Here is a 27,625-nt window from a genome sequence, read left to right as displayed (position 1 = left end):
CACAGAAATAATAATAATGTATCTTTTTATGTGGCCATAGGGATTGCAGAAGGAAGTTTAACACATACAGTAGCCTTGCTGTGCATATGTCACGAGCTCATGTAGACAGAAGGAGCACACAAACATGGAACCGTAATGTGTCTGTACAGTTAAGGTGCTTGTTTAATTTTTGCAGCAGTGAATATGATGATCTTAAAACTTTAAAGTGTCATTTGAGTGGTCACATAGATGAGGGTTTGACTGTAACGTGTCCCTTTGATGGATGTTCTAAGACATTCAATGTAAAGTCATCCCTAACGCATATTTCCAGATACCATAAAGGGTGGGATGTTACCAAGATAGCCCCTGTTCATATATGTGAACTAACAGAACGGTCTTTCCAAGGTGAAGGATCACATGTAGAACCTGAAGAACCTGAAAGTTTTAACATTGATGCAGAACAAAGTGATAATTTCTGCAGTGATCAAGTGAAAGACAACTTCACAGAGAGTCTTGCTCAGTTTTACTTGGGTGTACAGGCAAAATATTTGGTTCCAGCCTCCACAATAACAGAAATAGCAAATGAAATGAGAACTATAAGTGATATTCAACAGGAATATACTGTGGATGCACTAGCCTGTGAACTGGGGCAGTATGGTGTTCCAAGGGAGACTGTAACATCTCTTGGGAATAGTATATACGAGCAGAGCCCTATGCACAAGGCATTACATTCTTATTTTAAAAGGTGCATTAGGGCAAGTAAGAACTTCATAAATGTAACCAAGTCTCTGGCTGAACGGCACCAGTTGCTTCAGGCTTATCAGTCTTGTGGTACCTTGTTTCGTTCCCAGGTTCATGTCTCAGACTCAACACGGTTCTATCCAGAGCTCTATGACCAGAACATAAAGACAGTGGTTGGAGAATTTGATTTGAACTCAAGTAACTCAGTTGTCACAGAGAGTGTGCAGGTTAAAGGCACTACATATGCAAATGGAATGCTGGTCTTACTGAGCTACGCAAAAGGACTACTGCAGTTAGGACAAATAGCAAGCATTTTTGTAAAAAATGAAACTACTGTCCTACTTTTGCTTCGAGGGAAAACTGCCAGCTGGATACCTGATCTTGGACTCTATGAACTTGATGAAAATGCTTCTGACCTGTTCAGTTGCCATGATTTGAACAAACTTGATGATTATCATCCACTTTATTCTTACCAGAGAGGTACTCGGTGGCTCATTCCTCTTAAACACACACCAACATGGAACTTGTGAAAAACTATGTCAAGAAAGCAATGCCATCGCTCAGTAGCGATCAGATGGATACACTCATGGCTAAACTGGAGGAATTAGGAGTTCTCTCTGTAGATGACCTGAGCCTTGTGGACCTGGAGGACATTAAAGACACTCTGCCATTCATTCAGTGCAAAAGATTCGTCAGAGCTGTCAAAGCATTGGAAGCAGGTGAGTTTTTGCCCCTCTGTTTTAATGCAAGTTTTCTGAAACTACAAAGGTTTATTCCAAAAATGCAAAAAAAAAGTTGCCATCAGCTGTACATGGCAATAATTACTCTATAATTGGTTTTCATAATTAGGTCCATTTGTATTCCTGGTTGACCCAAACTGGACATTGAGGACCAATGTATTAATTGATTTGCAACAATTGTGATGTGTTTAATTTATGGAGATGTTTGTCATGTCATCCATAGATTCACAAACTCCACCGCAGTTCACCCGGCCTGGCCCCTCATCAACACCTGAACCACAGAGGTTTCAGCTGCCCTCAACACCACCTGAGACAGCCGACTCCCCATCCCAAGACGCATATTCTGTACCATGGCACAAATTTCCCTCAAAAGTCATGGATGAGTTGCGTGAAAAAAAGTACATAATGGGGAAAGACAGACGAGAGATGGTTCGGATCGTCGCTGAAGATTACCTCCATAAACACCCAGGAAGACCTGGTAGACAAAAGCTGAGGGAACTCGCCAGTATGATTGTAGGACAATATCCTGCCTCCTTCAAGCTGACAGAGCCGTTTGGAAACAAACCTTTTGCAAAAGATGGTTCTGAAACTCTCTTTCGTCAGCTGGAACACAGAATTGAAAATATGAAGAGGCCACAAAGCTCACTGAAGAGGCAAGCAGGGGGTGAAAATTCAACAAAGAAAAGGCCCAGGAATTCAGATCTGTATGGATGTGTGGCGTGGGATCCAATCATTGAGGGGGCCGTGTGTAGAGAAGACCTGCTGTCTAAACGAGATGAGTTGAAACGTGCCTTTCAAACCCAGGATCTTCAGGTGGGTCTGCAATCATCCATTACAGATACAGAAAGCTTTATTAATCCTCGAAGGGCAATTCGGTTCCTACAGTCCACCATCTAGACATACAACCATTCACACAGCAATAGTATATAGCAGGAGTAATGCGATAAGGTCTGGGTCCAAGTACAATTTAGGACACATTGTGAAATTGTAGATCGTCTGTAGATCACTATGCCCATAGTCAATTGAAATTGATACCCTGTTTTATTATTTTAATTGGTTAGTTTGACTAACTGTTCGACTGTTTGTCTAACTGCCTCATATCTTTAGGAGTCATCTGTTCGAAAATTGATGACTGAAACATATCCCATTCAGCGTGAAATCCTCAACGATGATGATACCACTATTGCCGTTGTAAAGGACGAGTGGCCGTTCCTGTTTGAAGTTCCTCACCTGTTTGATCATGCATCTAAACTCCTTGGCTTCTCTGTACAAAACAAGCTGGCACAGGTGTGTTGTTATTGTTATTATTATGATTGTGCTGTGCTGCTCCATATGGAGAGAATTTTGTCTTTATTAATCAATCAGAAAAAGATTTGCAACCAAAAAGAGAGTTGAGACCAAAAAAGATAAACTGGCAACCAATCAAATAGAATAACTTGGATGAACAATCAAATGGAATAGATTTGAGACCAAAAATCAGGAAGTGACAACCAAAAAAGCAGGACATTTGAGATCAAAACAGAACAGGTTGCAAATGAAAATGAAATAATTCATTTTTATTTTTATTTTTTTCAAAATTCTCTCCATAGCTCCAAACGAAAATGAGTGTTAGTCTTATGTACTTGTACAAAATTAACACCTTGAACCTTGAACAGGAACTTTCCAAAAAAGAAAAGGGGATCAATGACTTCCTTGACTCCAAAGGGATGAAGATGGGCGAAGGTCCAATACAGCTCATCTGTGGCATTTCAAAATACTTCAAGGAAGACTCTTATAAACTCTTCCACAAAAAAGAGGTAGATGTTGTAGATTTTAAACTGTGTGCAAGATAATTATTTGCATCCAGTGGTGAACCAAGTAACCAACCACAGTAGGAAGTATAGATTCCCCTAATTGTGCTGCTGATATTCTCTATAAACTCTCTATCTATAAACTATTTACATTAATGTTTTTGCATAATGGCTACCTCTGTCTGATGAAGACACTAGCAGATAGTCAATTTGCCAGCAGGTTTGTGTGCACTGGAAACATTAATTCATGTATCATGTCTGTCACCAAAACAGATCTCTGCAGATCCTGAAGTCGAACTCCCAGTGACCCCATGCATCCTAATCAGAGGTTTGTAGTTAAATCTTTTTTTGTATCCCAGCAAGCTGTTGTTAGCTGTTGTTATAAGCTGTTGTTGTGTCATATTTATTAAAGAAATGTTTTGCTTGCCTTAAAATATAGGATTTTTTTTTTTTTTTGTAAATGGTACATGGTTTTTATCTGTGTTTAAGGTGACCAGCAATTCAAGATTGCTGTTGATGGGTTACTTGTCAATGACCACATCACCTCTCCCATTGTGGCCTTGAGCTACGTCTTCTCCATGTTTTATGTCTGCAACGTCCAATACCCACCGGAGATGGCTTTTACTCTCGAATTCATGCAAAGGTAAGCACTCATTGTTTGGAAATACTTTGTAAATGTGACTTTGCCGTGCCTTTCTGCACCTGACCTGCTTTTTGTCAATCTACACTAAACCCGTTTGTCTGAGATGTACAAGCTCAAAATGTGTCGTCACATGCTGTGAGCTTTTAGATCAGCTGTTATTGGCTTATGATCCCCCTGAATATGGATTTGTTCAGAGATTTTGTAGCTCCCTGTTGAAGACTATTGTTGGAATAAATGTGTCATATCTTTTTAAAGGGCAGGTAACATGCTTTTTGCTTTAAATAGTGTCCTAAGTCAATCAATAACAAAACAAACATAACATGATTCCAGTTGGGAAATGGAGCAAAAACATATTTTTCTCAGAATGGTTTGTTGACACAAAATTAGTTTGAGCTATCTCTTTAAAACCATTAGCACCTGAGACCAGGTTATGTCAGTGGTGGTCAAACCTTTTCATGTCAAAGACACACAAACTGAAATTTATTTGGCTGCAGACCCCAAACTCAAAATATGTTGTTCCAGGGACCCCCCCCCCCGAAGGAAAGACTAAACATATTAATTTAAAAAATACTACATAGTGGATTCATGCCCAAATGTTAATACTTGTACTGATGTGTAACGTGCACTGAATGTCACAGTTTCTCCACTCCATGTTTGAATAACCCCCAGGACAGTCCGTGTTCAAATGTGCTGTTACACCTTTTGATAGGACAATGTCAACTGTGTTTTCTATCCCCTTCTGTGTTCTGTGCATTTATAATATCCCTGCATACACATTGAGGATGCATGCTGTCATGTGTTGGTGATAAGCAGACTTCTCACCCTTGCAAACATTTCTGTATATGCACAGTGTGAATGCATGTGTCTTGAAAAGACAAAGGAAGAGAGCTTAGCCACTGGCACCAGCACCACAACAACATTGGGTTCTAGACAGATGGTCAACTAGAATGATAGAGAGGTTCACACATAGGGGCATATTGAAGAAAACAAATGTAGGATTTTATTGAACTGCTCCACTCCTGTCAAGCCACACTACATGTGCAAACTTTGTCTGCATATCACTATTGTTTTTTTTTTTCCCTCAGAGTTTTCTTTGGGGTCAATCCTGAGCGAGGCTCCAAGGCAGAGAAGAAGGGGAAGAAACGGCACTTCATTCCTCCACAGGTGTGCAAGCTGGTTTCTCAGCTGAAGGAATTTGAATGCAAGCAGAAGGAATCTGAATGGGCCATTTTGTCACGGCTGGGCGGATCACACACAGTAATTCGGCGTGCCCGTGTGGCGTGCTGGCTAGACCCAAGCGCGGCGAAGGCTAGCGGTGGGTTTGGAGCAGACACGCAGTTATTCTAGTAATGACCAGTGCACGAAGCGTGGCTTCAGAACTGTCGTTACAGACAGAGAGCGAGCGGAGCCGGGAAGAGAAAAGGGATTGAAAGGGATTGTCACTCACAGTTGCTGAATCAGGCGGAGACTGACGTCGGCAGAGTTTCGGAGCTCCTGACAAGAAGATACTGATGTCTGAGCGGCGAACAGGTGGGTGGCGTCTCTCTTTTAACCCCGGCCCCGTGATCAGCTGATCACAGCCGATCACCGGCTGACAGGACCCCCCCCCCCGAGGACCGGCACCCGACGGGCCAGGACGGCGGCGACGGAAATCCGAGATGAGGGAAGGATCCAAGATGAAGCGGGACGGCACCCAGGAGCGCTCATCAGGGCCGTAGCCAGCCCAGTCCACCAAATACTGGACCCCCCGGCCCCGGGGACGGGAGTCCAAGATCCGACGGACAGCGTAGACAGGACCCCCATCGACGATCCTGGGCGGGGGCGGGGCCCGGGAGGGGGGCGCCAGTGGGGAAGCGACGTGCCGCTTAAGCTGCGAGACGTGGAAAACCGGATGGACCTTCATGGCGGGCGGAAGCCGGAGACGGTAAGCCACGGGGTTGAGCCGGGCAGTGACTTCGTACGGGCCGACGAACCGGGGAGCGAGCTTCTTGGACTCACCGCGCAGCCGTAGGTGCTTTGTGGAGAGCCAGACGCGGTCCCCCGGCCGGAAGGGGTGACCCGGGCGGTGGCGGCGACGATGCTGCCGGGTGTACAGAGCGTTGGCCCGGGAAATGGCAGCCCGCGCCTTGATCCAGGCCTGGCGACAGCGGCGGACCATCCATTCAGCAGCCGGCACGTCGACCTCCGCTTCCTGATGGCTGAAGATAGGAGGTTGAAATCCATGACAGACCTCAAAGGGCGAGAGACCGGTGGCGGAAGAGATGTGAAGGTTATGAGACAACTCAGCCCACACCAGGTAACGAGGCCATAGCGACGGTTGGGCGGAGACGAAGCACCGTAAGAAGCGCCCCAACTGTTGATTGGTCCGTTCAACCTGCCCATTGGTCTGAGGGTGATAGCCGGACGAGAGGCTGGGAGACGCTCCAATCAGGCGGCAGAAGGCCTTCCAGAACCTGGCGGTGAACTGTGGCCCCCGATCGGAGACTATGTCCTTGGGGAATCCGTGAAGCCGGACGACATGGTCCAGGAGGAGCTCGGCCGTCCGTTTGGCGGCGGGGAGGCCGGCCAGGGCGACCAAGTGCACCGCCTTAGAAAACCGGTCCACAAAGGTGAGGATGGTGTCAAGACCGTCCACAGATGGAAGGCCGGTAACAAAGTCAAGGCCGACATGGGACCAGGGACGTCTCGGCACCGGGAGAGGGTGAAGGTCGCCAGCGGACGGCTGGGTGGAGGACTTGGCCCGAGCACAGGTGTCACAGGCGGAAACGAAGTCACGGACGTCCCGAGTCATGGAGGGCCACCAGAAGGCACGGCGGAGGAGCTGGAGGGTTCTGTCGGGCCCTGGGTGACCAGAGAGCGGGGAGGAGTGAGCCCAGAGCAAGGCCTCCTGACGGCACCGGGATGGCACATAGAGCCGCCCAGCTGGGGTCTCCGGCGGAGGCGGTTCGGCGGTCAGGGCATCCCGGATAGAGTCCTCCAAGGGCCACCGAAGGGGGGCAGCGAAACAATGAGACGGTAGGATAGGTCCAGGGTCTGACGTGAAGTCGTCCTGGGCGAACTGCCTGGAGAGGGCGTCTGCCTTGGTGTTCTTGGAGCCAGGGCGGTAGGCGAGGTGGAAGTTGTACGGTTCGAAGAATAAGGCCCATCGGGCCTGCCTTGGGTTGAGCTGCTTGGCAGAACGAATATGGATCAGGTTCTGGTGATCAGTCCAGATCAGAAATGGTTCTTTCGCTCCCAGGAGCCAATGCCGCCATTCTTCCAAGGCCCACTTGATGGCCAGGAGTTCCCGGTCGCCGACACCATACCGTCGCTGCGTGTCAGAGAATTTCCTTGAAAAATAGCAGCACGGGTGAAGTTTTCCATCCGGGCCATGTTGAGAGAGGACGGCGCCAGCGCCAACATCGGAGGCATCCGCCTCCACCACAAAATCTCCGGCAGGATCAGGGTGGAGCAGGACGGGAGCTGTAGCAAACCGACGGATAAGGTCTCGGAATGCCAGTTTCGCACCAGGGGGGAGGCAGAAGGGCCTGGGCAGGTTAGCTGGTTTAGTGAGGGATGTCAGTGGCGCGACAATGGTGCTGAAATTGCGGATAAAGCGCCGATAAAAATTGGCAAAGCCCAGGAAGCTCTGCAGCTGCTTAAGGCTGGAAGGCTGAGGCCACTGGGTCACGGCTTGGAGCTTTTGCGGGTCCATGGTCAGGCCATTGGAGGAGATGGTGAAGCCCAGGAAGGTAGTGGACCGTTGATGGAAGGCACACTTTTCCAGTTTGCAGAACAGCTGGTACTCGAGCAGCCTGCTTAGCACGGCCCGCACATGGCGAATATGGTCCACTTCGGTGCGGGAGTAGATCAGGATGTCATCCAGATAGGCAAACACCCACCGGCCCAGCATGTCCCGCAAGACATCGTTGATCAGGTGTTGGAAGACAGCAGGGCTGTTGCAGAGGCCGAAGGGCATCACCAGATACTCCCAGTGCCCGTTAGGGGTGATGAAGGCCATCTTCCATTCGTCCCCTTCTCTAATCCGCACCAAATTGTAAGCGCTGCGTAGGTCTAGTTTGGTGAAGATGCAGGCCTGGGAGAGGGAATCGAGCGCGGTGGATAGCAGAGGAAGAGGATGGCGGTTCTTAACAGTGATTTTATTCAAGCCTCGGTAGTCTATACAGGGGCGAAGCCCGCCGTCTTTCTTCTTTACAAAGAAGAACCCTGCAGCTGCAGGGGAGGTAGAAGGGCGAATGAAGCCCTGTTGGAGAGCCTCAGCGACGTACTCCTCCATGGCTTTGTTCTCTGCGGTTGACAGCGAGAACAGGCGACCACGAGGAGGGACTGCTCCCGGGAGGAGCTCGATGGCCATGTCGTAGGAGCGATGAGGAGGGAGAGCGGAGGCTCGCCTCTTACTGAAGACCTCGGACAGGTCATGGTAAGCCGGAGGGATCCTATCCAGATCGATGGGCTCCGGGGGTGACGCCTCTTCTGACTTTGAGTCCTGTCCAGTCCGGAGGAGAAGGCAGCGGCGTGAACACCGGGGACCCCAGTCCAGGATCTGGCAGGAAGACCAGGAGACGTGGGGGTCATGTCGACGGAACCAGGGGTATCCGAGGATGAGAGGAGAGGAAGAGGCCGAGACTACTAGAAACCGGATCTCCTCCTGATGATCCCCGACAGACATGCGGACTGGCTGGGTCTGGAACTGGACCGGGTAGGGTTGGAGTGGTCGCCCGTCTACTGAGGTCACCGGGAGAAATCGGTCGACGGAGGTCAATGGGATGCGAAGCCGAGAGGCTAGTTTTTGGTCGATGAAGTTCTCGGCAGCTCCGGTGTCCAGGAGGGCTTCGGATGAGAGCTGTTGGTGTTTCAGGTGAAATGTGACCGGTAACAGAAAACGAGAGGGATCGGAGGAGTGGGAAGGGCCAGGTGGGACACCCCCGCAGTCTACCTGGCGTCGTCGTTTCCCGGCCGTAGCGGGCACTGGGGACGACGGTGGCGAGCTGATCCACAGTAGGCGCAGAGGCCCTCACGCCAGCGTCTCTCTTTCTCCTCCTTGGGGAGTCCACCCAGCTGCATGGGCTCCTCGCTGGATGTGCTGCTTGGACTAGCCGTGGCTCCATCAGAGGGGGGAGGAGGTCGCGACGACGTGGTCCGCTGAGGCTGGAAGGGTTTTAAGGCCCGAGGGGCATGGCGAGGCCGCGACATCACACGTTGGTCGATCTTCAGGGCAAGGTCCACGGCCTCATCCAAGGTCTTTGGGGCCTCACGGCCGGCCATCTCGTCTCTGATGTAATCAGCCAGTCCCTCTAGAAAGATGGAGCGCAGAGAAGCATCTCCCCATTGAAGCTTAGCAGCCAGGGTGCGGAATTGGGAGGCGAAGTAACAGACTGGTCGGCTGCCCTGGCGTAGATGAAGCAGCTGTGACTCCACTTCCACTTCACTGCTGGGGGGAACGAAAGTCTTTTTTAACTCCTCCACAAACAGAGCATAGTCATTACACGCTGCAGATTTATTGTTGTAGAGAGCCGCGGCCCATTCCTGAGCCTGGCCAGACAAGAGAGAGGTGAGCATCGCCACTTTTGCACGGGCAGTGGCGTATTTAGTGGGTTGACATTCAAACATCATGTCTAAGGTGGCGAGCAACCCATCAGGCCGGCCGTCTACTCCGTTCCACTTATCTGGTAGTCCGATCCGGGGTTCAGCGCTCACCGGCGCTGGCTGACGTTGCAGCGAGGTGACGGAAGAGGAAAGCTGGAGGACAGTTTCGGTGAGAGACTCCATCTTTGTGCTCATCCGATCCACCACACCGCGAAGATATAACACTTCGGCTTTCAGCCGTTCGAATTCCGCTGGGTCTATATGCGGCTCAGACATCCTGTCACGGCCGGGCGGATCACACACAGTAATTCGGCGTGCCCGTGTGGCGTGCTGGCTAGACCCAAGCGCGGCGAAGGCTAGCGGTGGGTTTGGAGCAGACACGCAGTTATTCTAGTAATGACCAGTGCACGAAGCGTGGCTTCGGAACTGTCGTTACAGACAGAGAGCGAGCGGAGCCGGGAAGAGAAAAGGGATTGAAAGGGATTGTCACTCACAGTTGCTGAATCAGGCGGAGACTGACGTCGGCAGAGTTTCGGAGCTCCTGACAAGAAGATACTGATGTCTGAGCGGCGAACAGGTGGGTGGCGTCTCTCTTTTAACCCCGGCCCCGTGATCAGCTGATCACAGCCGATCACCGGCTGACACATTTGAGCTGTTCTCAGAGCTCAGAAAATACCTTTTTGGACTGAATGTACACACACACACACACACACACACACACAAAGGCAAATCCAAAAACATGGGGCTTGGGAGTAGAAATACAGATTTTTACAGTATTAGGTGAGTTCAGATGTTTTAACTAGATGCCCACAACACACATGCTGCAGTTTCAAATCCCCCATGTTAAGGGGGAGGGAAGGTGGGCGATATTTGTCATTCCAGTTAAGCTTTTCCTGTCATTGTGGAGTTGGAGGTGTAAGTTTTCATTTTTTTTAGTTTTAAGTTGTTTTAAGAGTTTTAAAAATCTCTTTATGGCATGTTGCACAGTCATCCTTCTAAGGTCATGGTTGTTATTGCTGCACTGATGTTTTATAGAAAAGTTGTATAATGTAATACTTCTAATGTTCTATTTGTTTTTTGTAGAAAGGTCAGCCACTGGTTGCAGAGCACTGCCTGTCGGTGTGATATGTGGAGTTGGAGGTGTAGGTTTCTGCATCCTCCTGGAGGGGGCTCCTCATTTTGCACTGACAGGTGAGACAGCAACAGCAATGCTGGCAGTTTTATTGTCTTATTTTGTCATTGTCTTTAACAAATCAATTTGTTATTAATGCCTGTCAGCCTGTGGATGCTAAAAAGTTGCTAGATTTGGCATCTCCCTGTTAAAGGACATGGCTGTACTTCTTTGAGAAAACAGCTGGTTTATGTATGTAAAATTTCTCTGAATGTGAAGGTGATGTTCTGAATGTTTTAATGGTTGTAGTGTAAATATTGCAAATCATTCACCACAAAAAGTGAAATCACTTTAAAGCACTGGCAGCTGTTAAAGGAAAAAAATAATTGCTGTGATTCTACATTTGTGCTTTATTGATGGTAAACGGTATAGAGAATGGTACAGAATTAAACATTTTAGGATGACTGAAGTGTCCGTAAATGGTATGGATTGAGTACTTAAATAATACGGAATATTCCATTTTAGGTTTGATGGAACTGTCCGTAAATGGTAAAGAAAAAGTCAGGTAAATCTACGGAAATATCTGTTATAGGGTTTACGGAATTGTCTGTGCAATAACGCCGAAATTTATGGAAAATACGGAATTTTCCATTTTAGGTTTGACGGAAATGTCCGTCAATGGTACAGAAAAACTCGGGTAAATCTACAGAAATATCCGTTTTAAGGTTTACGGAAGTGCCCGTACAATAACGGAAAAAGTGCTGGTAATTAATTACCAGCACTTTTTCCGTTTTATAACGGAATTTTTTTTAACAGTGTAGAACAGACGTAGCTACGTTAATCCTACCGTAAAACAATAAGACAAGGTACGACCTCTCTCATGCTCCTAGGATGTAGGTGTGCATTCCAGTGTGGAATACACACCAAGCCTTTGCAGCCTGCTAAAGATCACACATCCTATCACTACACAATTGATTATACACCTCTAAGCATAAATGGTTAGATATTTCTAAGCATAAATGACAATCAACAATACAAAACCTAACACTTTGCTTGTTCCATATTCAGTTTTTCAGCAAAACGTGTTTGAGTCCATAAGAAAAGATTCATTCTCATATCTGGAGGAAGATTTTTCTTCAATAAATATTAACGTTAGCCCGCGACTTTGTTCCAGTTTTGAATTTTGGCCCACTGTGTGTTTGAGTTTGACAACCCTGCTCTAGAAGAACCTAAAGAAGAGCCTTCAGCTTTGGCTCCGGTGACCTGGACCATCTTTACTGACTCTTTAAATACTTGTTGGACTTTCATGGTGGCTCCATGGTGTAGCAGTTAACACATTTGTCTAACACGTGAAAGCTCTCTGTCAAACTGGGAGGACGGAGAAGCAACTTAAAAAAACTGTAAAAATCTGCCACATCACATATGTAGATTCGCCTGCTGTGGGAACCCCAAACTTAATGTCACAATTAAAAAGTAAAATGTAGTATTCATAGCCTCGGTGTTGTACTGCACCAACACGTTCGTAACATTTTACGCTAGGTGACAAATCGTCACCATATTACGTTTTCGGCTACCCACCACGTTCCTAAATTCTGACCTCGGAAAAAAGAGGAAATATGAGAACCGTCTGGACTCCATCTACACATGTTCGCTCTTTTTCTTCAAATCGCTTAGAAACAAGCTATTTGACATCATTATAGTCCTGGTTAAGATCAGGAATAAGGTTATGGTCAGGGCTAGAGATAAGGTTAGGTTTAGGGCTGGAACGTCTATTACCGCGGGAGCGTCATTGCACTGGATTCCAGCCGTAACCCACCGCGTACCATAAGAACGCTGAAGGTCTCCTTTCGCGTTCCTCAGGAACGCCGCGGGACGTGACAAAACGTCGACATGTTACGCCTCGGGAGTGAGAACGGGCTGACTGCACACAGTGACAGAGCCCGTAGCCCCTCCCTCCTCATGGAGAAAGGAGATGCTGAGAACACACACACAGATCTGGGTTTTTCCAGTAGGCACAAAGAAAGGACGGCTGGAATTCCTCCTCCGCCTTTGATGTCTCTTTGTGATGAAACATAAAGCCTGATGGCAGCAACAGAGCTCTCTGAAAAATAAAAAATCTAATCCCACTGTAACAACAGCAAAGGCAGAGGTAGGCCGGCCTTTTATAAACAAGGCGTTCCCTGGAGTGGAAGAGGCTGCAAGGCTGCTGTTGCTGAGCTTGGTCACACAAGGAACTTCACTGCCCTGCAGGAAAGCAGGTATTACTGTTGTCTTATGAGTAAACGTGTTAATAACACCACTGTCCTGTAATGAGCACATGCTCGGTGGCAGCAAACCTGTGTGAGGTGTTCCTGTTTGCCAGAAAGATCCACAGCAGTGTTCCAGCAATATTTATGAATATATATGATATATAATAAAATACATTACAATGCTCAGCAACTTTGTTTTCCATGTGGTGATGAGTTGATGGGACCGAGGATAAAGGTGGAAAAAAGAGAGCAGAGAAGAAGAAAATGAGCGATAATTTCCAACCTAACCCAATGGAATAGATTAAAACTTGTACAAGTGTGTAAAGTATAACACCGACTTGTTTTAATCTGCAGATGGTTTGGTGTTAATGCGATCTTGTTAATTCACATTGTAAAGTGCTGATAAATAATTACAGGACAGTCATTTTTGTTATCTGAAGACTCAGATATCAGGAAGTGGGAGAGCACAGCATCAAACATGGTACAGTACAGTGGAAGCCTGTTCACAGCCACTGCTGGGTTGGGCTGAGACAGTGGCTCTTTTCACAATGAGGACCACCCCATAAAATAAATGGCTCTCGAAGTACCACCCTTATCACCGACGTTAAAGTACAGTAGTATAGGCATATTTCACACCACATACAGCTTACACAAGACAATTTGATTTCTTATATGAATGTTATTTATTTAACTGTCATAAACAGGATGTGACAAGTGATAATAACAACAGCTGTGCTGCATGAAAACAGTCACAGCAGGTGGGACATCCGGTCTTCAAGTGATGACGTGTGAACAGGCTTTAATAAGGCTGTTGTGTTTTTAACATGTTTTAATGTTTTGTATCTTGTTCTATTTAATCTGAACAAGCCCCTAAAAACAGTCAGTGATCACTGTCGGCCTCTCTGAGTTTTTATTAACTCTGTTCATTTTACAGCTCAGATTTTAAACCCTTCTGGTGTAACTACAGCCCATGCAGCAGTATATTAATGACTAACCTCGTGTTGTGGATGGATTATCTCAGTTGTTCTCCTGACTGAAGTTTGGTCCTTTTACAGCATCCTGCCATGCGATTGCATTTGTCTCTAACCATCAGGAACCCTCACGTTAACTTTTATCGAGTGGAAAAGTGTTAGCGTTCATCCTCCAGCTTCACTGTGTTTATGCTAACATAGCTGTGTCGCTAGCAATCACGTAGCACATCATTATATACCAGCTAGCCCAACTTCAGTAACCCTACAAACGTCACTGCTGTTTAGTTTCCTGTCTTCATTTATGTTGGAAGTGATAACAGAGCTGCAGGTTTGAATTTTTCTGCTGCAAAATCAACCTGTAAATTCAGTATTTGCCCCACGTCAGTGTCATTAAACCAGAGTCTGACAGTACGTGTTGGTCATGTGGACGAGTCTGCTGTATGTGGAATATGTGAACACAGTAAGATGCAGCGATCGTTGTACAAATGTCTCATTTTAGCTGAAACAGATACTTTTTTAATTTAGTGTTTTTCCTTCTGCAGAACTCATCGTCTGTAATCTTCACCCAGTGGTTTTATCAGAGAGATGCTGGAGGTTTCATCCTGTTAAAGGGGAGTTTTTCCTTCCCAATGTTGCCAAGTGCTCACTCACAGTGAAGTGAGGGATTTCCTCCCTAATGTTTTAGGGATTTATTCACAGTGTAAATGACCTTTGATTTGATTTTAGGGTTTTGCAAAAACACTGTTAGAGATGAAAAATCAGAGAGAAGTAGGAAAAATGTTTGTACCAGTGCAAAACTAGTGGGAGAAAAAAATACATGAGATCCACGATTTGGCTACTGTATCTTAAAATTCTCTGCATGTGTCTGTTGCTAAATTTCAAGCACATGAATAGGAAACTGTTACTCTATGTGCTAGAGCCATGAAAGAGATTTAGCATTCAGACACAATTTAGATCATCTATCATCTATTGCATTGGTCCTCGGTCTCAAGCCAACAGGTATTTATCAGAAATCAATTAACAAACTTCAAATTTTTCAAAATGCAAAATAAGACTTCTGACAACAACGGAGAAAAATGAAGATATTAAATTAGTTTTAATGACTCTACACTGGTTGTCCACTTAAACTTCATTTTGAGATTTTCCTTCTTCTTTTACAGCTTCAAAGATCAAGGTGCGAAAAACTGCAGGTCCAGATGGCATCAGCTCCAGGGTCCCGAGGTGCTCGCAGACCAACTGTGTAGCAGCGTGGCATACATGTTCAACATGAGCCTGAAGCTGGGGAAAGTACCACAGCTGTGGAAGGCCTCCTGTGCGGTACCAGTACTGAAGACCACACATCTGAAGGACCTCAGCAGCTACAGGCCGGTCGCACTTACCTTACATGTGATGGAGACCTTCGAGAAGTTGGTCCCCAAAATCTCTGCACCTTGACTGAGATCTTTTGGAGTGCAGGGTTTGCTCCTGAAGACCTCTTTGGACTCTGTGGTGGCATCAGCCATCTGCTGTGGTGTTGACTGTTGGAACAGCAGCTTATCTACAGCTGAGAGGAAGCGGCTGGATAAGCTCATCAGGAAGGCCAGCTCTGCTCTAGGATGCCCCCTCAAGCCAAGTGCAGGTGGAAGGAGACAGAAGAACAAACATAGCATCAGTCATGGACGATGTCTCCCAGCCCACACATGAAGCTCCTTCAGCGACACACTGCTGCATCCTCGGTGCACAAAGGAGCATTATGGCAGACTTCATCACCATCGCTGCTCCCAAACACATGAAGCTGTTTACATTTGTACAGTTTTTCCATTTTCTGTAAATAGTCGTTGTTGTTTTTAAGCACAAATATTCAGCACGTTCTGTTTGTGTTTTTAAAAATGATCCTACTCAGCTGCACATTTCTTGAATCTGAGTTTGTGCTTTTTAATAAATGTACTTTTTTTCTTGCGCTGTAAATGTCCCCTGCACAGTCTCTTATTTTATTGTTTTTAATTTTCTAGTCTTTACTTTTGGGTGAATCTGCATGCTCCATCTGCCCGTCACTGCTGGAACACCTGAATGTCCCCAGTGAGGGACAATAAAGGATAATTCTATTCTATTCTATTCTATTCAGTTCTATTCAATTCTATTCAGTTCTAGCCTGTTCACGGTTATTGCTTGTGGGTTGGAAGTTACATAAAGGGAGAGCTTACTGTGAGAGGTGGAGGTTTCTCCTTTACATCAAAACGAGGCACTTGTGGTGGTTGATCAGCTGGCTAGCATCCTCCTGGGTGCTTCCCAGTTGAGGTATTCTTGGCATGGTGGGAGGAGGACCCAGGGTAGACCCACGGCATGTGTTGGTTGGCTTGGGAATACTTCAGTCTCTCCCCAGGAAAAGTGGAAGAGATAGATGGCAAGAGGTTGTTTGGACTACTACTGCAAAACCCAAACCCAAGTAAGAATACAAAAAAAGATATCAAACTGAATGTATTTGCAACAGGAAAACATGAAACAACTTCTCACACATGGACAATCATTCCCTGTTTCCTAGTTGATTTGGGCAGCATGGTGTTGATGTGGAAACTGGGTGGTGGGAAGTTTTCCCAAAGTGTTTTCTTTTGTTTGGTGCTCCAAACTCCGCCCACAGCCTTTGAACTGCAGGAAAAATTGTCACTGGATTCTAAATTTGCCTCGCATGTCAGACAGATAAGGTACTTTTTGAACGGATGGTTAAAATGTGGCGTGAATAGTCAGTATGACAAGTCCTCTACCTAACATTGGTGTTTGCATTTCCTTTATACATGGAAAGGCAGAATAAATATCAAAAGGCAGACCACACGTGGTGCACTGAATGTATAAAACTGCGTCTATATCGCAGCGACATAGAGAGATGGATTTTATGATGTATTACTGTGATCTAATCGAAGGTTTTGTTGCACAGTTCAGCACTCCCAGCATTCAGCGAGAATTACAAGTGCCAAGAGTACGGCCCTCCCCAGCTCACTGCCAGCTGCAACTGTGTCACAGCCACTTGCTATGTCAACAGACTTGCTTTCCACCATCAATATTTATCAGAGTGTCTGTACACCGAGGGGATTGCTGCTAGCCTCCTACAACACCCAACTCATACGTCTACATATTGTAACTTCATTAGAGGAGTCTCCTGAGCTAACACTACATGCTGGTCATGCAAAACGATTTTCCAGTATCCGGCATAAGGATGATTTGTGCATGCTCTAAGTCTTACAGACTCACGTTCCACATGACCAGCCAGAGGCAAATAAGCACAAAACCTTTCAGAGCTGATTAGCTAATTGACAAAGGCAAGAACAAATTGAATTACATGAAATAAATAACTGTTTTTTTTTTATCGTGGCAAAAACTAATAAAAGCGTCGGTTTGATGAATGTGATGTAATATTTGTGACAATATAGTGTTTATCTGTGAACAATCACTGTTCATCACCACAATGTGCTGCTAAAGCAAGAAGAATATATATGTGTGTTATCAATCATTAAACATATATTAGAAGCCTATAGCTTTATATTTACCTACAGCTTTTAATGGGTTAATTTACCCATAAATTGAGTGCAACTCTCCTTTCCTGTGTCCTTCCTGACCTGGATCTGTGAATGCTGTCAGGCTACATTCAAGCTGTTCTGTTCATGTGCTTGGAAGTCTTCGGAGAAGCTGGCACTGCGGCACCAATGAGCAGATGTCTGGGAGAATAAATTGGCCCAAGAAAGTTTTTCAGGCACCTGTTCAATCCGTCTTAGTAGGAGATATCAGACAAAACAGTGGCCAGCCACATTCACAGTGACAGACATTCAGAAATGTTAAGCTGTGGCTGTGGGTTGAAGTTTTTGTGTTGTGATTAACAACTTTATAAATGACAAAGCAAAGCAGTAATTAAAAGGCAAGGCAAGGCAAGGCAAGTTTATTTGTACAGCACAATTCAACAACAAGGTGATTCAAAGTGCTTTACAGAGACATTAGAAACAAGAACAAATAAAAAGCATGATTTAAAATTGATTAAAACAAGCAAATAAACTAACTAACTAATTAACAAACAAACAAACAAACAACAGTATATAAAATCAAAACAGATAAAATCAGAACAGTAGATAAAATCAGTAGTTAAAATGTTAGTTTTGAAATTTAAGCTTAAAGTGTGGATTTGGTGCTTTATTCAAATGCAGCTGAGAACAGGTGAGTCTTCAACCTGGATTTAAATAAACTGAGTGTTTCAGCTGATCTGAGGCTTTCTGGGAGTTTGTTCCAGATATAAGGAGCATAAAAGCTGAATGCAGCTTCTCTGTGTCTGGTTCTGACTCTGGGAACTGATAAAAGACCGGATCCAGATGACCTGAGGGATCTGGATGGTTCATACTGGGTCAGGAGGTCACTGATGTATTTTGGTCCTAAACCATTCAGAGCTTTATAGGCCAGCATCAGAACTTTAAAGTCTATCCTCTGACGGACAGGCAGCCAGTGTAAAGACCTCAGAGCTGGACTGATATGGTCCACTTTTTTGGTCTTAGTGAGGACTCGAGCAGCAGAGTTCTGAATGAGCTGTAGTTGTCTGACTGATTTTTTAGGTAGACCTGTAAAGATGCTGTTACAGTAATCAAGCCTACTAAAGATGAATGCATGGGAGGTTTATGGGCTCAAAATGTGGTCATAAATATTTTGTACTTGTAAATCAGGATTTGTATGTGTAAAAAGAATTTGTGTGTGCGTAAAAAAGATTTGTGTGTGGACTTAGCCAAAAGAAACCCTGCAAGTTACAAGTACGAATTTTGACCCTATTTTTCTTCCTTTCATCTGATTGGTCAATGTCATGTCAATCACAAATGTAACAATCCAATCAGAGAACAGATGGGTTTGGCTGTCGGAGGGGCGCTTTTTTGAACTGCAGGTCCTTGAAGGGTAATACAGTTCTGGAGGATCTCTATATAAATATCCGATAGCAGCTAGGTCCCCTAACTTTCAGCAGCTGTTGAAAGGATAAAGTTGTGCTATATCAGTGGTTAGAAACACCATTATTACTTTAGGATTAGTTTAACACAAAGTCTGAACCGGGACCATTGCTGTGAGTCACAGTGCGCAGCATAAAAGTCCTTTCACATCAGAGGCAGGATGTGCCGCTAATGCTAACTGCTAACTAAAAGCCAAGGATCCAGAATTTGTTACGCTGGCTGGTGAGCTCTGTGGGTTTTTGCAGCAGCTCTACCTGTACTAGATGCACCTGCTCCTTGTCTTTTCTATCTCTGACTTTATGTCCTCTACAAGAGTTTCTGTTTTTTTGCTGGTTCTTCAAATGTTCAATAATAACATGTATGCTAATTCATAACGGAGAAAGCTTTGTAATGAAGACTGTCATTTCCAAAACACTGCCCCCCCTCACCCCGCGGTCCGCAGCGCTGTTGAAAAGGCTGTGGAAGTCCCTGTGTTAAACACGTAGACCTGTGACACAAAAATCACCAAACTCGGACGACCACAGACTGTTTTCCTTCGTGGTGATGAAGGAAAATGCTGGGTTGGCATGTAAAAGGGCATTTATTCCCTTCAAAGACCTGCAGTTCAAAAAAAGCGCCCCTCCGACAGCCAAACCCATCTGTTCTCTGATTGGATTGTTACATTTGTGATTGACATGACATTTACCAATCAGATGAAAGGAAGAAAAACGGGGTCAAAATTTGTACTTGTAACTTGCAGGGTTTTTTTTGGCTAAGTCCACACACAAATATTTTTTACACATACAAAACTGATTTACAATTACAAAATATTTATGACCACATTTTGAGCCCATAGAGGTTTGTGTGTCTCGGTCTGGACCAGCATCTGCGAGGCTCTGCTTGTTGTTGGGTCAGCTGGCCTTGCTAAGAAACGTTTGGTCAGATTTCTTTATTATTTGTTGTTTTTACAACGGTCAACGCTTTTCTTCTCTTCCCCTGAAAACGTCTTCAGTGAGAAATCAGTGTCATAATTGGTGACAGCTGTTATCATTCTGGCAGACTGTATGTCGAACCCAGACTAAAGCTCCAACAAGCGTTCTTTATAGTGGGCAGCAGGGGGCAGCTCCACTGGTCAGAATAAAACCATTATTTTTTGTGCGGGGCAGTAAAATGAATCATCATAACTTCTATCAGTGGGTGTGGGTAGCATTGGTGATACCTCGATAGCTCTGCTTTCTTATTGTTGTCAGGGCAGAAATCAGAACCAGCCTGCAGGGCTTCAGCTCTGACTTGCTGGAGGAGAGAAAGACAAAGACACTGTGGACGAGCGAGGGTTAAAAACAAAAGTCTTCATGTGAAAGTGAAACTCTGACATCTTCCTTAAATTTAAGATCAGCCATAAAGGGAGACCACTGCAATGTTTGTCTTCTTGATTCTTGTCAAATGTGTCTCCTGTTGATGACATCAGCACCGTGTGGTTGATGTTTGTATGAAGGCAGCGTCACAGAGTTTGTCCCAGTGCTGAACCCTGTCCTACAGGCTTTGTTTGTTTTCATGGGGAGGTTATAACATCAGACCTATTATATCATTCTTATTGATAAATTCACTGCCGTTATTCTATCGACTAAAGCCTTTTGAGTCTCTAATATAATAAGTACTTGTTCCTTAAAATAAGGATTTGTTGTGTAACACTTCCTTTACGGTGGATTTCCATCCTTTTCGTGTGTCTCAGGCTTCCTTCTGGTTTCAGGCTCTTCTGTGTTTCTGTACATATTTAACAAATATGATGTAACTGTGTCTATCACAGTGCCGCACCTCAGTGATTGTGATATCTTGTATCCCTTTTCAAATGCTAAATTGATTTCCGGTGTTGTTAAGACTCCTTGTTGCCATGGTTACAAGGGCCCTCCTGAAAATGAATCTCACTACACAGCCTGCAGAATGTAAACACTAACTTGGCTGCCTTTGTTCTGTAGGGCAAAGCTGGGAAGTGAAGCCCTCTGGCTTGGTAGACCGCGGCGCTTTTGAAAACGTGGAACAGCTTACATCTGTGGTCTGTTTTCTTATCATACGTGAAAACAGCTGGTCACATATCTGCCGCCTCACTCCCACCGCACAAGAACATCCCATCAGCTCAGTCTCCTCAGGTGCAGCTGTGTATCTGAGCCTCAGTGAAAAATGTGTCACAACAATGGTTCAGCAGTTTCCAGTGTTTGAAGAAGCTTTCTCATTTTTACTTCATTTCAAGCCAAACATATTCTTCCATAAACATTTTCCCAACACTTTCCTTATACTGTAGTTTCTTCATTCTGTTCACTGGTTGCATGCACGTACACTTAATAACAGATTTTCATCTGACAGATTACAGTCATATTCTGGATAAATACGTCTTTCCTCTGCAGGTGATTAGTTAATTCAACTGCATTATACAACCACTGTCTCAAAGGGCTTTATACTGTAAGATAAAAACCTTAGAGATAGAGATAGATAGAGGCAACCCTTCCAGCCCCCCTGAAAAAAATCAGAAAACAGTCTTTGAGCAAAGTGTTGGCTAAAGTGGGAACACAAAAAACTCCCTTTCAGCAGGAAGAACCAGGCTCAGCCGTCGTTCTTCTACTCTGACTGTTGGGGATAAAGGCAGAAGTACAACAAACACAGAAAATAAAAAAGAGTAATCACTGAATGCAGAGTGCTGTATAAACACATAGTGAGTGAAATAATAAAAAAACCACTCATAGGAAGTCACCACCAGCCTGGGGCGTACTGAACTGTAACTAAGATTCAGGGTCCAGCCCCAAATATTTGCTTTATCAAAAAGGAAAGTTTTAATCCTAATCTTTAAAAAAAGAGGCTGTCTGTCTCCTCAATCCAAACTGTGAGCTGGTTCCAGGTAAACATCTGCAAATATCTACACACAGAGCCTCCAGGCTGGGACCTCCATGCCACCCAAGAGACATTAAATAGAGCCAGACTGGCGTGGATGTCACCTGGGAGAACAAGACCCACGTCCGGTGTTGAGGAAGCGCCAGGATACACTGATGAGACGTCGCCTCAACTTTTCCTTTCATTTAGTTTAAGGACAAAAGTCCACTTACTGCACACAACAGATGCTGCCCCCCCCACACACACACAATTAAAACAAATCATATGCTTTAGCATCGTGTTATCATCCAAAGTGAATGTAATTCTTTTATTATTCAAACGTGGACTTAATTGTCTTTATAATTCTGACCACCACCAGTAGGCAACGGGTGAAGTGTCTTGCCCAAGGACACAACAACCGAGACTGCCCAAGCCGGGGCTCGAACCAGCAACCTTCCGATTACAAGGCGAACTCCCAACTCTTGAGCCACGATCGCCCCTTCTTGTTGAAGATAACACTTTAACACACAGACGTGTGCAGATTTTTGAGGGCAAGAGTCAAGACCCTAACCAACCGTGCCCAAAACAGCCAATGAGCTGCAGAGACAGGATACAACTCACTGATCTTCAAGATAGTCAAAGCAAGAAATGAAGTTCTTTGACAAATAGCTTCCAAAGATGGTGGACCAGGAGACCAAGTGAGAACTAATGCAACATACCTGTTATTATCAAATGCCCAATGTCAGTGACAGTGACCGATATCTGACTGACTCTTTGTAGGCAAGACGCCGTTTTAACAGGACATGTAAGCAGCTTATGAGGGGGCTTATCTTTCGCCCATCTTATCCTTCACACTCAATGGAGAGGACCTTACGCTTCGTCCAGATGAACAGAATCAACTTTTTGAGGTTTCCTTACATGGATGTTTAGGTGTGCATCAATATGCTAAGGGAGTATCATTTTTAGAAAATGCAGTTTTCAAAGTGGGATTTAAGACGTATTTGAATTGCTATGATCCCAATCTTGTCATGATGATCCCACAGAGTTCTTGTGGTTTGTCTAGATTAACTTTGAAGGCCAGCTTGGGGGTGTGGACAGTGGACAGTGTTGGGGAGTAACGGAGTACATGTACCAGCGTTACATATTTAAAATACAAACTATGAGTAACTTTATTCCGTTACAGTTACCATTTAAAAAGGTGGTATTTAGAATACAGTTACTTTGTTGAAGTAAAGGGATTACACAGCATTTTTTTTCCTGTTTCATATGTTAGGCTATGCCCTCTCTATTTTGGTGATTCCACGCCAATGGAAACCCAAACAAAACACGCATTAGGAGGCTGTAATGTCTGTGTCTCAATCTCACGGCCCATGTCACCTCTACTTGCGGCCCGCATAATGACGTGAAGAAATATTTTTTACAAACTATTATTACAGGCAAAGCCTTTTTTTTTTTTTTTTTTTTTTTTTTTTTTTTTTTTATTAATATTTTTGGATGGACAGAAACATTAATAAATAAATATACAACTGCAATAATCATACTGTCAGTTCTCTGTCCATTTCTAAACAAACAAACAAACTAAGACAAGCAAACAAACAACACACTAACAAACAAACAAAAAAAAAAAAAAAAAAAAAAAAAAAAAAAAAAAAAATTTCATAAATAAATAAATAAATAAAATAAATAAAACCCAGGAGAAACAAAATAATACACCGCCTCCTGGAAAACATCAGCAAAAACAAAAACCAATAAGGGTAAAACCCCCTGGTGCAAAAAAAAAAAAAAAAAAAAAAAAAAAAAAAAAAAGACAACAACCAAAATACCAATGACACATGAAATATCCCTCTAAGAGACCATTTATCATAATGTCTAAGAGACATTGTCAATGTACCGCAAAAAGGGACCCCAGACCTGCTCAAAAATATCTTCTCTTCCCTTCATTCTATACATAACCCGTTCATATGATGCCATCCTAGACATTTGTTCGGTCCATTCCTTGAAAGAACAGGGGCTGGATGACTTCCAATGCCTAAGAATTACCCTGCAACCAGTTATAAAAGCCAGACGCATCCACAATCTCTGTTTTTTTGAGAGAATGTTATCGTCAGGTAGTAGGCCCAGGACGCATATAGCTGGAGATTTAGAAAGATTAAGTTTAAAAATATCATTCACCAAGTTGATGATCCCATCCCACAAATAATCATTTTTCCGACATGTATACAACATATGAACTAGAGTCCCGACTTCCTGCTGACATTTCCAACAACTGTCCTTATCTGCGAGCTTCAACCTAACTAATTTACTGGGTGTCCAATAGTTTCTGTGAAGCAACTTGTACTGGATAAGTTGAGACTGTGTTTCAGGTGAGCAAACATACCATGATGAGATCAGCATCTTCCAACTGTCCTCTGAGATCTGGATACCCAGATCTTTCTCCCAACACCGCCTCAGTCCCCCTAAACTGGGAGCGTATTACAGGCAAAGCCTTAAAGAATGTAGCCTTATGGGTAGTGTAGTCCGTGATGCATGGAAAATGAACCGTTATGTGTCTGTGAGGGAGGGAGGGAGAAAAAGGAGAGTGGAAAAGTACGACCTGTCATCGAGCAGAAACGGGAGCTGGAAGCATGTAAATATAATAATAACCACTGCAGCCAAACAGAGAGCCTGACGAGCCCAGCTGTAAGTAAGCTATTAAGACTCGACTGTACGCTGTGTTCCTGTTTTCCTCTGAAACAATAAGCTCAGTTGCAGCAGCCTTTCAACGTCTCTCTCTGTCTCTCACTAGCAAAGTCGACCCAGACAACAAAGTAAAGCTAGTTTTCAGCTACGAGCCCGACACGAACCCGACATATTAGTCAGAGGTCCCTTTACTACGGTTCGGAGGCGCGGACCTGTTTTATATACGCGCAGAATAGTTTCTATATGAGATCGCTGCAAAAAGTGCAGCCTTACCTAATGTCCACCTACTGTTAATCATTTATATTAAGATTTAAACATCTAGCTGGTGTTGGTATGGAGAGTAACCTTCAGTAATAGTAATAAATCACACAGCAGTAGTACATTCATGTAGTTGTAAAAAAGCATGATAATATATTAAGTAATCTAACATATTCAGAATACATCACTGTCATTGAGTAACGTAATGGAATACATTACAAAGTACATTTTGGGGCATGTGTTCTGTAATCTGTAGTGGAATACATTTTAAAATTAACCTTCCCAACATCGTTATTGGAGCGTGTCAGTTGGTAGGATGTTGTTCTCACTGTGTGGTGGAGGGATGGCCCCTAGCTTCAGTATGGTTGTAATTTCTTATTTGGTTCTGTTTTGTGTTGGGTTTTGTTCTTTTGTTGTAAGAAGGGTTACAACCTTACAAGGGTTATCTTTCTTTGTACTACACATGTGCTATTCTCCAGTCCCTATGTGTATGATTACTGGACCCACAGTCACACTTTCACCTGCATATGTTGCATTCATGACACCTATCAACCCCAACATGTTGAACTAAGTTTTAAAATGTATGTGAGGGATTTTAAAATTATATCAAAATTAAATGCATGTAAGGAACATCAACCATGTGTCCAAATGTCAAGAAATCTTGTGTTTTCTTAAAAAATGGGAAGTTACAGCAGGTGGGCTAGGTGTTTAAATTATTATTTTCTAATCATACAACACAAAGAAATAGGGGACTTGCTTTTCTCCTATATCACTGATTGAATTCTAGATTGAAAGGTGACACTAACCATAGTTAACGTCACCAATCACATGTCACATGTCAGACACACTGAAACAGGGCATTGTTGGAATGCTACTACGCAACTAACCCTGGCGGAAGGGTTTAGATGAATAGGATGAGGGACCTATGGATTCTTCGATAGCCAACATCCACAATGACGGTGAAACAACTAGTAGCTCAGTGTTCCAACATTCGAAAGAAGGGACTGCTCTCACAGCTAGAGATTGACAAGGTACAACATACAGTAAATGCTACGGCAAGGGGGAGCCAGGACGCTAGGTCGGGGGGGGGGGGGGGGATATCATGACCCCCACCCGAGATTGGGTACATAGCCCCAAGTGGGATAGGAGAAGGATCGTTGAGTGTGAGAGGAACTGACCTGAAAGATAGGATCATGGCCAAGCTTGAAACCTGGACCCCCCGTAGCCGGTTACCAAGATTACGTGAAGTACCCTCTCTTTGTTATCATCTGACTACACTTCTTCAGTCCGAATGACATTCCGATATCATTGCTGTATATCGTGGTGGTGTGGATCAGTGAATCGATGTCTCGTTCACTCTTGGCATACAGCTTGATGTCATCCATGTACAGGAGGTGGCTGACAACTGCTCCGTTCCGTAGTCGGTATCCGTAGCCAGTCTTGTTAATGATCTCACTGAGGGGGTTCAGTCCTATGCAGAACAGCAGTGGGGACAGAGCATCTCCTTGGTAGATCCCGCACTTGATGGTGACTTGTGCTATGGGCTTGGAGTTGGCCTCCAGTGTTGTCCGCCATATACCCATTGAGTTCCTGATGAAGGCTCTTAGGGTCCCGTTGATCTTGTACAATTCTAGGCATTCCAGGATCCAGGTGTGGGGCATTCTCCTGCCTTCGATCTCTCTGGTGTACCTCTTCAAGCGGCTGGCCAAGGCTGTGAGTCATTGCTTGGCAGTTTCCAAGGCCTCAGGTATGGACAGCTTGCTGTACTTCTTAGACACCTTCTTCATCGCATATTCTGCAGCTCCCATAGTTGGCTAACCTCCCTCCGTGCTACCTTGATCTTAGCGTCTAGCCTCCTTCTCCATGGAGGGTATTGCTCCTTGTGGCTGATCAACTTGTAGCCAAGCATGTTGGTCTCGGTAATGGTGGCTGTAGGTATCGTCCATAGTGATGCATTAACATCATCTAGCAGACCTTCTGAGGGTACTTCACGTAGTCTTGGTAACCGGCTACGTGGAATCCAGGTTTCAAGTTTGGTCATGATCCTATCTTTCAGGTCAGTTCCTCTCACACTCAACAATCCTTCTTCTGTTGCACTTGGGGCTTAGTACCCAATCTCAGGTATTTTTATTCATATATATATATATAGTACAAGATAGGGCTGCTCGATTATGGCAAAAATTATAATTACGATTATTTTCACTAAAATTGAGATCTCGATTATTTGACGATATTTATTTAACCCTTTAAGACCTACTATAGAACCAAGTCCGCCAGAGCTTATATATATATATATATATTTACATGCTGTAGTGCCATTTTTGGGAGCATTTCAAGTTGCAATACATCAATACAACTGTTATAGCCCATATTTTAATAATATGTATGCATTAAGTCCATAGTAACAACATTAATTGAAAAAAAGTGCAATAAACTACAAAAAAAATTGAAAATCGTTTTTGTTTTTTTAACATATATTTCTACTTGGGGAAATTTAAGAGGCTCAAAACTCAAAACTTTAAATACAAAAAAAGTTGCAAAAAATAGTTTACAACAACAGTAAATTTATTTTGAGTGTCTTCATAGTTTTATTTTGGAGATACAGCAATTTTTATATACTGCAGGAAAAACAAAAAACAATCCTATGATGCAAATTTGCAAAGAAAACAGCAGGTGCATCAAAATAAACTATTTCCAGCAGTGCAATTCGAGTTCTAAGCATTCCAGAAACTATTCAGAAAAGTATAGAGTCAAACATGACTTATAAAAACACCAGTATAGGCTTTTAAGGCCTACAGGTAAAAAAAAACTACAGTTTCCGTGAAAATGACGTCACTTCCGGTTTCGGACAGGAAATGGCGGACATGCGATAGTTCGCGTTGACTTCTTTTTCAATGTGGGAAGTGTTATGAACAGCTGATCGGATCGGCAAAGCGTGTTTCTGGAATATTATGTTTTTGTTCCTGCAAGCGCTTTTTATGCAATTTTTGCAAAGCTATATGTGGAAGAAAACCGTGACCGAGGACAAGCTGATGGCATCAGATGTAAGTACAACTCCTCTGGTTTTATATGCAAAACAAATTATTGC

The 27,625-nt window shown here is 44.2% G+C and overlaps 1 protein-coding gene across 1 annotated transcript; it reads left to right on the top strand.

Moving 5' to 3' along the window:
• Positions 1 to 866: 866 nt before the first annotated feature.
• Positions 867 to 5,240, top strand: LOC147310835 (uncharacterized). The gene is made up of 7 exons (XM_086267492.1): positions 867 to 1,439; positions 1,684 to 2,273; positions 2,568 to 2,747; positions 3,116 to 3,256; positions 3,524 to 3,578; positions 3,740 to 3,893; positions 4,979 to 5,240. The coding sequence occupies exons 1-7, from the start codon at positions 1,238 to 1,240 to the stop codon at positions 5,238 to 5,240; spliced, it is 1,584 nt and encodes a 527-aa protein (XP_086123618.1). The 5' UTR covers positions 867 to 1,237.
• The last annotated feature ends 22,385 nt before the right edge of the window (positions 5,241 to 27,625 follow it).

This window comes from Aulonocara sp. 'chitande type north' Nkhata Bay, linkage group LG16, assembly GCF_057382095.1.
Source record: "Aulonocara sp. 'chitande type north' Nkhata Bay isolate Kocher_YH1m ecotype deep benthic linkage group LG16, A_spYH_male_GT1.1, whole genome shotgun sequence".
Classification (NCBI taxonomy): Eukaryota; Metazoa; Chordata; class Actinopteri; order Cichliformes; family Cichlidae; genus Aulonocara; species Aulonocara sp. 'chitande type north' Nkhata Bay.
This window is presented reverse-complemented; position numbering and strand designations above follow the sequence as displayed.